The 15544-nt window shown below is 38.6% G+C and overlaps 1 protein-coding gene across 6 annotated transcripts in view; it reads right to left on the bottom strand.

Annotated features, from left to right (window-relative positions):
* uri (unconventional prefoldin RPB5 interactor) overlaps window positions 1-15544 on the bottom strand; it is a 145294-nt gene that overhangs the window by 50320 nt on the left and 79430 nt on the right. For 5 of the 6 annotated variants that reach the window (XM_068390155.1, XM_068390154.1, XM_068390153.1 and 2 more), the window contains exon 7: window positions 11381-11835. In XM_068390155.1, coding sequence (XP_068246256.1) covers window positions 11381-11835 — 455 coding nt within the window. Of the gene's footprint in view, window positions 1-1545; window positions 1575-11380; window positions 11836-15544 lie in introns of all 6 variants that reach the window. The other variant, XM_068390162.1, reaches the window with a different exon arrangement.

Raw genomic sequence — 15544 nt, 5'->3', positions numbered from 1 at the left:
TAGACCAGCCACTCAGTGCCTAGGTGCAACTGGGGGAAAACTTAGTATTTGCACCTTAAAGTAAAAATGTTAAAGTTTTACAATAAGGAAAAAAGAATGTGGGTATGGAGATAAAATAGACGGATAAACAGCAAGAATAGCTAGTGGCAGAAGGAATGGTGTAAAGAAAAGATCCTTAGGTACCGACTATAGTGCACTGACAGAACTTACCCTTACAGAGAAGCTTGTGAAGAAGGATTTGGTCCTCTCTTGTGCTTAGAATGAGCAACAAAAGGATCAACTGTCGAAAAACTATTACGAAAAGATACTTTATCCAAATGTGGACGACTAGGGTTTAACGTAAAATAAGTCGGGCAAGTAGGCACAGTCAATGTTGGTACCGAAAAAGTGATGCGGTATCATTTAGACACATTATTACAGGAATCAGAAGTGGCAGGCAGCATAGAAATGGAAAACTGTTCCATAAAAGTAGCAAATTGGATTTCAATGCCATCAAGTTCTTCCCTGACAACTAACTTCTCACGCGTTGTCTGAAAACTAATCACTACTTTCCTATCAAAATCCACAAGACTAGTCAAAGGAGTCAAAATCTTACATAAATTTTCCCCTATCCTCTTCACATGTTTTTTTCCTTCTTTATATCCCTATCACAAGCTCTTCTAGAGTCTAACTTGACATATTTTAACATTGGTACCTTGGGATAATTGGAACATTTTGAATACCCAAGTTTAAGATCAAACTGTTGATGCCTGGATGTGAAACAAGAAATTTTGATTTTTGTATTCTAATTATTTACCGAGCATTTTGTATACAAATGTACCCTAAAACAAGAGGAAAGCATACCTTCTTAATCTTGCTCTTTATGTTACCAACTAGTCCTAAATAAAATACAAACATGAAATGACATGAAATGAGGGAGAGCTCAAGCGGTCAATCGCTTGTCGCTAGGATGAGATAAACACAAAGCTCTTAGTTTGCTTGTGCTAGCAGGTGCTAATCTTCCTCTTAGTAGCCACCAGGTGAAAAAGATAAAAAACGTGTTTTTATTTCAAAATCAAGAAGCTTGTGCTTCAAGACTTTAGCAGTGACACAGATACGAATCACTGAAATAAATAAATTCTCAAAATCATTGCCTGCAACAGTGTACACCTGAAGGACATACATGCAACAACAAGCTTCACCATATCATAAAGATCACAGAGGAATTTTCTAGGTGAAGAATTTACCAACACATTCTTTGATACAGACTAAACAACTGATACTTTAAATAATATTTTCCTCTAACCTAATATAACACATAGACAACATTTAGAAAAGTAACAATAACACCAGATACAGTTCCAGGTATCTGAACTTTCCATGTCATCTTTGGATTGTTAAGTGATATGGGGGGGGGGGGGGATTTTGTATGTCTTGAATACCTTGCAGATATATCAAGAATGACTGTTTTAATAAGATCCTCTAAAATCAATCTTCTACTACATAAAACTATAAGATAAATTACAAACATTACCAAACAACCTTGATGAAAACTGCCATACATACCAAACCACTGCAAAGACTTGAAGATGCTTCTGGTGAAGAAAGGCACCTCTTTAATCTAAATGTAACAACTAACCATACTTTTAAAAACATTTGTTGCATAACCATACTTTTAAAACATTCACAATACAATACTATAATCATGAACAACACACCAATTACTGGCCATTCAAATTTTCAAAATTTCTGTTGATGGAAGTTGCCTCTAATTTCTCTAATTTCAATTCTTAAATAAATAATTTAACCAATCTACTGATGGGGCTTCCCTAATGCATATTAATTGTCATAAAATATCCACAGGAGTTACATCATAAAAGTGTTGTGTATGAAAAAATATAGTTTTAAAAATATTGTCACAATGTCTAATGCTTGTTAAAAGATCTTTTAGATTTCTTGTAACCATGCAATACTCATTTCACCTTCCAAACCCAATGTTTACCAATATTTTAAGTTGCCTTGGAATATTTTAATTTCACTCCATGTAATCTGTATTACAGAATGGTATCAACAATAACTCTAGTACTGAATTGGAAAACAAAGTTGAAGATATGTAACTATAGTCCATTTCTTTTAGCGATGCTTATTTGCACCGACTCGCAGCGGTGCCCTTTTAGCTCGGAAAAGTTTCCGGATCGCTGATTGGTTGGACGAGATAATTCCAAATAATCAGCGATCCGGAAACTTTTCCGAGCTAAAAGGGCACCGCTGCGAGTCGGTGCAAATATGCATCGCTAAAAGAAATGGACTATAGTTTGATATTCATAGAGATGCTTGCAATTATTTCCCAAATTTGAGCAGTGTACCATGGCTAGGAATGAAACATAAAACAACCATAATCCTTAAACCAAACAGTAAAGCTATGACACACCAGATGAGACAGTGTAAGGGAGAATACGATACTTAAGAGAATAACACACCATATAAATGAGCTCACAGAAATATTGTACAGAATTGAGATAGTACAGTATAGCTAAAGTCCCATCTACATGACGAATTGATAACCAGTCCTTCAGTCATGAATTTGCATAAAATGCAAACATCTTAAATAGAGAACTGTACTGCAGAGTAATCTACATCTACAAAATTACTGCATGGTATATTTATCAAAATATACAGATTATTTTATTATGCTATTACAAGACAGAAACGCTCACAAACAAGCAGGCATATGCATTGCAGTAGTGCTTATATTTTACTCGACGATCGAATCAGCTGACTTGAAGGGAAGTTTAATATAAATATCATACATACATTAATGTAATTTGCTTTTAAATTACTGCTTGGTATATTCAATAAATATACTGAGTTATCTTATTAATTCATTATGCTATTACGCAATAAAAACATACACAAACAAGCAATAAATGCACCGCAGGAGTGCTTACATTTTACTTGACGAATGAATCAGCTCAGCTAATTTGAAGGGTACTTATATAGACATTAAAAGTATGGTATGTTATTGAAATTCATTTTAAAATTACTGCTTGGTGTATTTAATAAATATACAGAAAGTTATTTCATTGTTTTATCATGCTACTAAACGATAGAAACAAACAAACAAGCGGTATATGCAATGCTGCAGAGTTTACATTTTACCAGTCGATCGAATCAGAATGGCTCTTACAACCTTAATGGATGAGTAGTGTATAGAGGTCCTCAACCTCTTTTGTTCTGAGAAGACAGCAGTCTCCATGCATTCAGACAAAGCAAGAGAAAAATTTCAAGTATATATTGCATATGAGGCTGTTCTAGATCTTTCCTGAAACAAAGAGCTCAAGGAACATCTGGGAGAAGAAACCACATGTCTGTGAACTATTCCCTCCATGGCCAATAAGGGGCTATAAAAGCAATCCTTGAATTGTTAGAGGTTCTGAACTAGTTCAGTACTTGAGTGATTATGGGTATCCTCCACCTTTGACTCAAAAATATAATTAAAAAAGTAATTAATATTTCCACTAAATTCTTTCAGGGTACAATCAAAATACCATTGGCAACTGTCTGTGAGCGTAAGAATATAATATTTCTGTCTGTCCACCAGTGCTTCGTATAATGTTGCAAACTTATAGTGGTCTTATTAATTATACTCGTCATGCCTAACTTTGCATGTAGATACTCAAATATACAAAATGACGTGTAATTTCATTTTTCTTAAAATCTCAAACACAAAGATATATGCAAGTCATAAAACGTGTCATGTATGACGTCCCGAATATAGTATTTTTCTTAATGAAATCTCTTGTATTACTAAAATTTTTCACATTATAAAAATAAAAAAAATTACGAGAAAAGTACATCCAATATGCAATCGTGAGAAATTTCAAGAAGTTCATAAAATTTACCTGTATAACATTTTTGCAAATAAAGTATTTAAAACCAAAAAGTTGTGTTTTGAGTTACTGTATAGCGCTTTAAACTCTGTGTGAGAAGTATCTCCTTAAAGAACTTGGTAATGAGAAGGATCTACATGGAATTCAGCAATAAGAAGGATCATCATGGTGAAACAGGTAATGAGAAAGATCTTCAAGGAGAACTTGGTAAAAAGGATATTTGTAAAGAACTTGGTAATGAAAAGGATATCTAAGGAAACTTGGTATGGTAATTTGAAATATCTTCACAGAGAGCTTGGAAATGAGGAGTATCTCTAAAAAAAATCTGCTAAGTAAAATTATCTTCATGGAGAAAATAGTGATGAAAAAATTATACATGGCAATCTTGGAAATGATAAGTGTCTCTTTGGAGAACTTGGTAATGAGAAGGATCTACGAGGAACTTAGAAATGAAAAAAATCTTAAAGAAGATAATGGTAATGAGAAAGGTCTGCATGGAAATCTTGGTAAAGAGAAGGATTTCCATGGCATACTTAGTAATGAGGAGATTCTCCATGAAGAATTTAGTGATGATGAGTATCTTCACGGAGAAAATGTAATAAAATATCTCCATGAAGATAATGGTAAAAAAAGAGAAGGTTATCCAAAGAGAACTCAGTAATGATGAAGATCTCCACAGTGAAATTGGTAATGAGAAGGATCTCCAAGTAGAACTTGGTAATGAGATGTCTCCATGGAGAACTCACTAAGGAAAATTATCTCCATGGAGACCTTTGAAACGAGAAGGGTCTTATTGAACAACGATAATGAGAAGGATCTTCATGGAATTTAGGAGTGAGAAGAATCTTTACAGCAGGGAAATTGGTATAAAAAAAGATCTCCACAGACAACTTGGTAATATGAAGGATCTCTTTGGAAAATTTAGAAGAAAAGAATCTCCACGAAGAAAATTGTAGAAAAAGATCTTAAGGGGCATACTGCTTATAAAAAAAAAAGAGAGAGAGAGAAAAAAAAAAAAAAAAAAAAAAAAAAAAAAAGAGAGAGAGAGAGAGAGAGAGAGAGAGAGAGAGAGAGAGAGAGAGAGAGAGAGAGAGAGAGAGAGAGAGAGAGAGAGGTTATCCATGAAAACTTGGTAATAAGTAGGATCATTGGGAAGAACTTGGAAATGCAGAGGATCTCCAATGGGAAATTTGTAATGAGGAGGATTTTCATGGAGAAATTAGTAATGAGAAGGAGCTCCATGGAGAACTTCGCAATGAGGAGGATTTTCATGGGGAACTCGATAATGAGAATGCTCTAAAAGGAAAACTTGGTAATGAGAAGGATCTCCATGGAAGACTTAGTGAGGATGATCTACATGAAAAACTTGGAAATGAGAAGGATCTAATTGGATAAATTGGTCATGAGTAAGCTTTCCATAAAGAAATTGGTATTGAAAAAGATCTCCAAGAGAACATGGTAATGAGAAGAATCTCCATGGAGAACTTGGCTATAAGAAGAATCTCCATGGACAATTTGGTTATGAGAAGCATCTTCATGGAGAACTTGGTAATGAGAAGGATCTCAATAAAGAACTTGGTAGTAAGAAAGAATCTCCATGGAGAACTTGGTAAGGATAGGGATCTCCACAGTAAATTTAGTAATGAGAGGGATCTCCACAAAGAATTTGGTAATGGGAAGGATTTCCTTACAAAACTTAGTAATGAGAAGGATCTCCATGGAAAATTTGTTAATGATAAAGATTCCCATGGGTAACTTGGTAATGAAAAAGATCACCATGGAGAACTTGGTAATGAGGAGGATATCCACAGAGAATTGAGTAGGAGGATCTTCATGGAGAAATCAGTAATGAGTAAGATCTCAATGTAGAACTTAGTAATGAGAAAGATGTTCTTAGAGAAATTGGTACTGAGAAGGATTTCTTGAACTACTATGTCCATAAAGCCAGGGCTTTTGATGAAGTGGGACATTTGGTTAAAACCACTATCAGTTTTGTGGGCAACTGTCCAGAAAAATAGGGAGTCACCGTCCTAACAGACACTCAGTACTGAGGTCAGCTACATATCTCGGCAAAGTTGCCCAATGGCCATAAAAGCATTTCCACTACTTGTTGCACCAGGAGAGGGTGAAAACATTTGTATCAAAAATTCTCTTTCGTTAATTTCTTCCAGCCAACTCCCCTCTTGGAGTGACTACATTGGGTTCATTGGAGTCTAGGAAAGGCCCCAGGGGTCTTCCTTGCACCAGATTCCATAGCCATGATCGTAGCCACACATTCCTTTGAAGGAGACAGTATGCTTGATCAGGAAGTCCTTTGAAGCAAGTCTCCACTACTCCATCGCTACCTGCATGCGATTTCTCAGAAGGAGAGATATGGCCGGCCACACCAACATCCTATGAAGTGACAAAACTAGCTTTGAACAAGCTTGTTTTGAGAATACCTCACTGACTTTGCAAAGTATGTTACTGGGCTCCCACGAGACACATTGGAGGCCAAGGCAGACAATTCTATGGCCCCCAAACTCAAAGTCCTCAAAAGAATTCTCATATTAACAGATCTGATATGTAACTCAATCTAAAGAAAAACTAGCCAGACCTGAACATGGCACCTCCAAAGATGGCATCGACCCTTGAGAGGCATTGAAGTGCTATTCAATGATTGCAGTTCCCTCTGAAGGCTGAAATAAGGTTACTTCATTTCATCCATTGCACTCACTAAAGAGTGCAAGAGCATCTACAAAGGAACACTCTGACTCTGGATTAAGCCACTGGAAATTGGTCAAACAAGTCCCGACTATCCCTTACCCACCTGGGGTAGAAGGTGTGGCATGTTTCTCCAGAGACTAAACTTCAGTTCTTAAACATAAGCATTCTGACCAAAGGACCAACCCAGCAGTGTAATAGGGGGCTGATGACAGACCAAGATAATCATCAACAGTAAGAGATGATTTCTGGCACCGATCCTGGCAGAAACAGATGTACCATATACTCTTTCCTCTTTTGATTGAAGTGGGGAAATGGCACTGGCCCAGTGCCAATGAATATGGGGTACCGGTCCCTATAACACCGGCCCATGACTGTAGATGTGCGCAAGCGAGCAATGACAAGCCTGAGAGGTCCTATTTCAACATGGGGTACCAAGTACAGGGATTAGATAATGGAGCAACATTCCAATGTCCAAGTAGTAGATAAGAAGGTAGGCACCCAAGCTCCTCTAACACATGGCAGACAAAAATTGTACGTGGGCATGCATGGACGCATGCACCTCTGTCCCACCAGGTTACTGGGTACAGGGTCATGAACCCAGCCAGCACTGTGAACCAGCATAGGGAGAAGAAACTTAAGGCCAGGAACCACTTTGGTGTCTTCTATCCAACAGCCTTTCAGCTACAACTAACTTTCCTGGATGCCTTCTTAGAAAGAGTGGATGAGGATACTGATGAAGAAAAGGTATTTAATTGAATATAAAATTTAGGCCATAAGCCAAGCACTGAGGAAAAGGAGTTGGAAGAGTAAGGGGAAGGAAATTGCATCTTCTACTTACTAACCCTTACCTCACACTGCTAGTAGATGAGCTGAGGTCTGAGCTACCATCGACGATGAAGCTCCCCCAAGGGGAGAAACCGCACTGGTTGCTCCAACAGGAACCACAACACTGATGAACACTGTCACAATGAAAGCAGTAGGCATACTCACTGGGACTTGCAACACAAACACATGGGGTAGGGTCAGAGGCACAGAATGGGAGGGCAGTAGGGGCCCTGGGAACCATAGGCACGGGTCGAGGTGAGGGACACAGGCCAGGGTGATGGGCACAGGGGGTGGGGTGACAGGATCAGGGGTGACACCAAGCACCAGAGCAACATATACTGATAACTTATACCACGCAGCTAAATTACTTTTAGCATAGGTAGAGGTACCAACCCGTGATGGGGCCTTCTTATTTCCATGGCAATGACACACTTATTGGCATTTTTAACACCTTAAAGGCTACCCATGAATGACAGAGGCAAGGGACAGTGACATTGCCCTATCAAGCAGGACAAAGCCCTACAGACTGACCATATATATGTATGATCAGTGCCCAAAGCCCCTCTCGACCCAAGCTGGACCAAGTAGGACCAGGCAATGGCTGCTGATGACTCAGCAGACAGACCTATAGACTCACCCAAAAGCCCCCTTCCTTAGTTCACACGGATGGTGAGGTTACAGCTACTAAAGGAACTAACGAGTTTGAGCAAGACTCGAAACCCAGCAAGGCGATCACCAGGCAAGGCCATTACCAACACACCACCACAACCCTAAAGACCTTAAAGGTCTTTAAAGGCCTTAGGACCAAAGAGGGAATTACCACTGTGGACACTGACACTGGGTTCACAGGTACTACACCCAAACCTAAAATTATAGGCATCACCACAGGAGACACTGGTACTGGTGACACAAAGGGCGAGGTAATCTTACTTACCAGTTACCTCAAAAAGGACATATAGGGCATATTTGCAATATCTAGGAAAGCCTAGCCTTCCTTAGGTCAAATTCGTCACCAGCAGAATGCATAGCAATAGAAGAGCATCCAACCTCCATTGAGGTTCGACAATCACTGGGAGTACTCCACACTATCAAATCCTGAAAAGCCTGCTGGTAGGTATCAGACTGCCTTACTCCTGCAACATACTCAACAGAAACTCATCCAGGGTCGTATGCACAGAAGACACAGTAGCATGAACACTCGATGAGGGTAGGAAGAATGTGAAACTCTTCTTTGGTGTTGTCTTGCTTGCTGCCAAGACCAAACCAGAAGGTTTGGCTCTTCTTCGTCTTATAAGCCTACAATTGCCACCACTGCACAGGAGGTTACGATCTGCACTCAGCACACGGAAATAATTGCAAATAATTAGGACTCCTACAAGAAGCACAGTGTGTGGATCTACAACCAGTTACAGTGGCAAACCTTTCCAAGGCAGTATAAATTTCTTTCTTATTCACATCCATAACCAGTGCAGACAACAGCCAGCCTTCAATTTCTAGAAAGTAAAAGATGTGGATTAAAGCCTTCAGATAGGTTGCATACTTGCTGCAGCCAAAGGCAAAAGTATCTTTGACAGAAGGATGGGTGGGGCTACTCACACATGCATATCAATTGTTGTAAACTACCTCGTTAATGAAGTCAATGACCATTCCAGCTCTGCCGAAGATATTCCTTATTTCAAAGGACAAAAGGTGTCTACTAGTAAGGAAAAAAAGACTTCCATTTTTCTTCTCTCTTCTTTACACAAACTTATGGGTGAAAATTCTGAGGACAGATATTTGTATCATGTAAGTGCCCTAAAAATGAATCTGAAAAAGTGCTCCATTATAGGAAAAGTTTAGGAATCTGGTTTGTGGGGGTCAGACGACACACCAAGATCTTTGTGAAGGAATGTAATTTTATTTATATTGAATATTAATAATGATACTCTTGCACACTTGAGGAAGCTTGCCTACATAGAGGTAGTAGGTTGGCAAATGCACCAGCCACCCATTGAGATACTACTGCTAGAGAGTTATGGGGGTCCTTTGACTGGCCAGGCAATACTACATTGGATCCTTCTCTCTGGTTACGGTTCATTTTCCCTTTGCCTACACACACACACACCAAATAGTTTGGCATATTCTCCTCTGTAATTCTTCTTCACCCAAGGAGCTACTGCACTCAAAAATTGTTCAGTGGCCACTTTCCTCTTGGTAAGGGTAGAAGAGATTCTTTAGCTATGGTAAGTAGCTCTTCTAGGAGAAGGACACTCCATAATCAAACCATTGTTCTCTAGTCTTGGGTAGTAACATAGCTTCTGTACCATGGTCTTCCACTGTCTTGGGTTAGAGTTCTCTTGCTTGAGGGTACACTTGGGCACACTATTCTATCTTATTTCTCTTTCCTATGTTTTATTAAAGTTTGTATAGTTTATATAGGAGATACAGTATTCATTTTAATGTTACTGTTCTTGAAATATTTAATTTTTCCTTGTTTCCTTTCTCACTAGGCTATTTTCCCTATTGGAGCCCTGGGCTTATAGCATCATGCTTTTCCAACTAGGGTTGTAGCCTAGCAAATGATAATGATAATAATAATAATGATAATGATAATAATAATAATAATAATAATAATAATAATAATAATAATAATAATAATACTAACAATAATAATAATATGTTGAAAGTGATGGCACATGGTATTAGAAGGGAGGCCAACTCATTAATTTCATCAGGTTCTCTTAGGGTCACAATTACACTGTAAACCAGTGTTTGTTATTTTAAATCTGTATTTTATGAATATTTACACTACTGAACTTTGAGTTTTGTTATTTTAAAGTAAAGTGATTCGGAGTCAATCAAATTTACCTTTATTATGTTAGATATTTTAGGTTATTATTTTAATTTCTTGATTAAATTGCACTTTTGTAGTTTTTGGATAGTGTCAAGTATTTCTACTGTTTTAGATACCTTAATTCTCCATTTCTACTGTTTTCTGTATTATATGTGATGTGATTACCATCGAATTATTACCGGTAGCCTTACACAGTTTGCGAACATGTGTCACAACCTTTTAATACTATACAGTATACTCTACAAACCATCTGTGGACAAACACCAGTCACAGCCTCCTTCATTCCCTTCCTATACATGAATGCTTTCTCTATAGTTATATACTAAGAAGTCAAGATATATCTTGCTTCTATGCTATTATATTATGGACTTGAAGTTGGAATTCTTCAAAAGGAAAGGTACGAGGTAGAAATTCTTTTCTTTCTATTGTGGTTATAGAGATTATTACCATTTAATACTGTAACAATATTTCTCCATTCAAGGCCAAGTGAAAGTCACTAAATACGAGTTCTGGGTAGGTAGCTGAAATATTTCTAATTTTTAGTTAAAGATTATTTCAATACTCAGGACTCACATGATTTCCTAACCACCTTCACACCAAAAGTACTGAATTTCTAATTGTCCTTCCAATTTTTTTACTGCAAAAGATTCTAAAGAATTTGGTATTGACAGTAGAGTAGTCTGCTGTTTGCACTGGCAGCCCCCTTCGTTCACCATATGGAAATCTAGTATTGTGGTGAATGGGAAGATTTGGTTGTGGGTTTTGCTTTCCAAATTTTAAAGTCAAGAAGTCCTGCCTTCAGATATTAACAAAGCAAGTCCTGGGTAATTATTGGAATAATTAATTTTGCACTAATAATTAGAATACTCAGCCTAATAGCTTTGCATATTCCATACATCAACACTTTATATACTACTGCATTGTCATTTCTGTTTACATTCATATTTCATATAATGCTCCCCACACCCACTATGTGAGTGAATTCATGAATGCAGAAAGAGATTAAATATCAAGTCACCTTAAGTACCAAATGCTCTCAAATCATGAATTTCAGACTGCATAATAAAAACAAAAGTTATGTCCAAATTGTCATGCAACAGTTGCTATAAGACCTGTGTATAAATATTATTCTAGACTTAGAACTTACCTGAGCTTGAGTGAGTTTTCTTGAGGATACCACGTACAGGAGGATCTGGCAAAGATCCCCGTCTTTCCCCAAAGGTTTTATACAAGTCTGACGGACTCTGAATGACAGCTGAAGAAGATTCAGTCAGACCATTATTTTCTTCTGGGGTTTCTCTGGAAGAAGCTGGATCCCACTCTATTAGAGGAAGAGACAACTGTTTGGTAGTATATTTTATGCGATAAGTACTTTCACTATTTTCAACTGGGATAACTGTGGCAAGTGGTCTTGTATCATCAGCCCATGACACTCGCCGTTTATTCCGTTTGTACAAGACAGGGGTACTTGGGGCACTTAGGTCTTCATCTTCAGTACCAGCTGCATGTTCAGTAACATCATTAGCAGAAGAGATTTCTTCATGAATTTTGGAGCGCCTTATATATCTTTCATAATCATCTGCATCTTGACTACCATCAGACCTAAGAAGAAAAAATGCACAATGTCAGGTTCAAAACAGAACCTCTCATAACTTTGGTATTCTTATTTGTATAGTACAATACTGTATACCTCACTCAAAATAATGGTTCAAGTACAATTCCTACCTCTAAACCAAAAAAAAACATTAAGTAGCATACATAGCACAATAGTACAGTCATAAAAATGGTAATTTTAATTCCAATATACAGAATCCATAACCTTGTAACTAACTACCTACTGGTAACATAGCTTATAAACTATGTCAAAATTCATGTTTTTTAACCTAAACGAAAAATTAATGACCCCTCACATAGAAGTGCAGTTCCTTTCAAATACCAAACAACTTGAAAACTACATACATACATATACCAAGGCACTTCCCACAATATTGGGGGTTAGCCGACATCAAACAAATGAAAAAAAAGGGGACCTTTCCTCACTACTCTCCTCCCAGCCTGAAGAGGGACTCAACCGAGTTTGGCTGGTATTGCTAGGGTGGCACAGCCCACCCTTCCCCGTTATCCACCACAGATGAAGCTTCATAATGCTGAATCCCCTACTGCTGCTACCTCTGCGGTCATCCAAGGCAACCGGAGGAAGCAGCAGGGCCTGCCAGAACTGAGTCACAATCGCTCACCATTCATTCCTATTTCTAGCACGCTCTCTTGCCTCTCTCACATCTATCCCCCTATCACCCAGAGCTTTCTTCACTCCATCCATCCACCCAAATCTTGGCCTTCCTCCCATCAACTCTTGCATTCATCACCTTCTTTAGCAGACAGCCATTTTCCATTCTCTCAATATGGCCAAACCACCTCAACACATTCATATCCACTCTAGCTGCTAACTCATTTCTTACACCCATTCTCACCCCCACTACTTCGTTCCTAACCCTATCTACTCGAGATACACCAACCATACTCCTCAGACACTTCATCTCAAACACATTCAATTTCTGTCTCTCCATCACTTTCATTCCCCACAACTCCGATCCATACATCACAGTTGGTACAATCACTTTCTCATACAGAACTCTCTTTACATTCATGCCCAACCCTCCATTCTTCACCACTCCCTTCACTGCCCCCAACACTTTGCATCCTTCATTCACTGTCTGACGTGCATCTGCTTCCACTCCACCATTTGCTGCAACAACAGACACCAAGTACTTAAACGAATCCACCTCCTCTAGTAACTCTCCATTCAACATGACATTCAGCCTCGCACCACCTTCCCTTCTCGTACCTCTCATAACCTTACTCTTCCCCACATTAACTCTCAACTTCCTTCTCTCACATACCCTTCCAAATTCCGTCACTAATCGGCCAAGCTTCTCTCCTGAGTCTGCAACCAGTACAGTATCATCTGCAAACAACTGATTTACCTCCCATTCATGATCATTTTTGTCTATCATTTTCAATCCTTGTCCAAGCACTCGAGCATTCACCTCTCTCCCCACTCCATCAACATACAAGTTAAACAACCATGGCGACATTACACATCCCTGTCTCAGCCCCACTCTCACCGGAAACCAATTTCTCACTTCATTTCCTATTCTAACACATGCTTTACTACCTTTTCACTGCTTGCAACCACCACCTACCAATTCCATATAACCACATAACATTCCACATTGCTTCCCTATCAATTCTATCATACAATTTCTCCAGATCCATAAACGCAACATACACATCCTTACCTTTAGCTAAATATTTCTCACATATCTACTTAACTGTAAAAATCTGATTCATACATCCCCTACCTCTTCTAAAACCATCCTGTACTTCTAAGATTGCATTCTCTGTTTTATCCTTAATCCTATTAATCAGTACTCTATCATACACTTTTCCAACAACACTCAACAAACTAATACCCCTTTAATTACAACACTCATGCACTTGAAAACTAAAAATGCTGAAATAAGAAGATGTATATCCTTGTTACTCTAGGTATCACACCATTCCACTGAAAGCATTTAACTTTTGTACTATGACCAAAATATCTTGCTTTGTATACAGTTACTTACATCTCTACAACCGAAGACAGTACCCCACCAATTACAGTGTATACATTCTGGGCCACACTTTAAAAGATATCCAAACCTCTCTAAAGAAACCATTTAATGCTGGATGCACTACTGTAGCCTTTGTTATTATTACTTCCGATTAACCTTTTGTGTCCACCACTTCTCACCATGATTCAACACTTGAGCCTTATGCCCTTTTTTTTAATATTGTGCTCAACTCAGCACAAAATCTATAAAAAATAGGATTTTACAACATTTATTATCAAATAGCAGATTAAATTTTCTTTCCATTGATATTAATTGATATATAATATTACATAATATAACATTCTCATATAAGTAAATGACAAAAGAACGAGAAAACTGGTAATTATCAGACATAAAAATTACGTAACATGGTGGAAGGGAGTAGAAAAGTGCACATAAAGATATGTTCAATGGCATTCAAGGGGTTAATTTGGCTAAATCCCAAACCAAACTTGTTCTTGCCCAGAAGATATTAGCCCTTAACATTTTACCTCTTCCTTTTGGTCTCTTCAATCTTAATTATCCTACTTATTTAAAATTTCCTAGGCCAAATTTTGACCTCTCACTCAACTTTACCTTTCAGGCAAGCTCTACACATCAAAAATATTACTTATTGCTCTCAAACTAGACAGCAATAACAAATAGAGAGAGAGAGAGAGAGAGAGAGAGAGAGAGAGAGAGAGAGAGAGAGAGAGAGAGAGAGAGAGAGAGAGAGACTCCATTTTTTCCTTTTTTTACAAGGATTTTCAATGTCTCGAAAAGATTCTATTTGCTCTTTGGTAGAGCGATTTAGTTTAAGCATTTAGAGTTCTTATGATCTTGTCTAACTTATTCCTGGACTCGTTTTCTGTGTTACTGCTTACTACATCTGCTGGAAGTCTATTCCAAGTATTTACTATTTTTTATGTAAAGAAATTGCCACACTGAGTGGTGTTGTATCTTTTTTCAATTCCAGTTTGTATCCATTACCTCGACTGATTTGTGCTAAGGCTTCTGAGTCATGAATATTTCATTGAGAATCATATCCTTCCCTTCCTGGATGGTGGAACCAAGAGAGGATAGCCTGTTAATGACCCTCATACAGGCAAGGACCTGCCAAAAGGTATGTTCCGATTCCTTTATCTCCTGTTGAGAATGTCAGTTCGGACAGGCCGCCTTTGGAAGATTCACATCCTCCGGGTCTAAGGGGTTGTACGCCTCCAGGGTCACATCCAGAGCCTGGGTTAGGTCAGAGTCGTCAACGGAAACCGTGGATGGGCCCGACACTGGGGACTGCTTCTGCGCCTCAGCTTCTCTAGCCTCCATTGCTGCGGCGTTCTTTGGTTTCGTCTTGGAGTCCTTTGATTTCCTACACACGGGGCGATCCTCCATGGTCTTAGGAGGGGAACCTGCGAGGCCTTCGAGGACTTAGACGAAGCCTTGGCAGTAGGAGCTGGAAGCTCCTCCTCTGTTAGAGGGACAGAAACCGGACGATGATCCGGAGGCACTAACTCCATATCTTGAGGGTTGAAGGGATGGATTGCGTTCTCCCTGGGTGAGCCTATGTCCCTACCCGTCCTAGGGTGGATGATGTTGGCGTGAGATGGCGTTACGCCTCTCATCCATCTCCTCTGCTTCTTCATAATGATTTCCTTTACCTTCACTGGTGTGAAAGGTAT

The sequence above is a fragment of the Palaemon carinicauda genome, chromosome 1, assembly GCF_036898095.1.
Source record: "Palaemon carinicauda isolate YSFRI2023 chromosome 1, ASM3689809v2, whole genome shotgun sequence".
NCBI lineage: Eukaryota > Metazoa > Arthropoda > Malacostraca > Decapoda > Palaemonidae > Palaemon > Palaemon carinicauda.
This window is presented reverse-complemented; position numbering and strand designations above follow the sequence as displayed.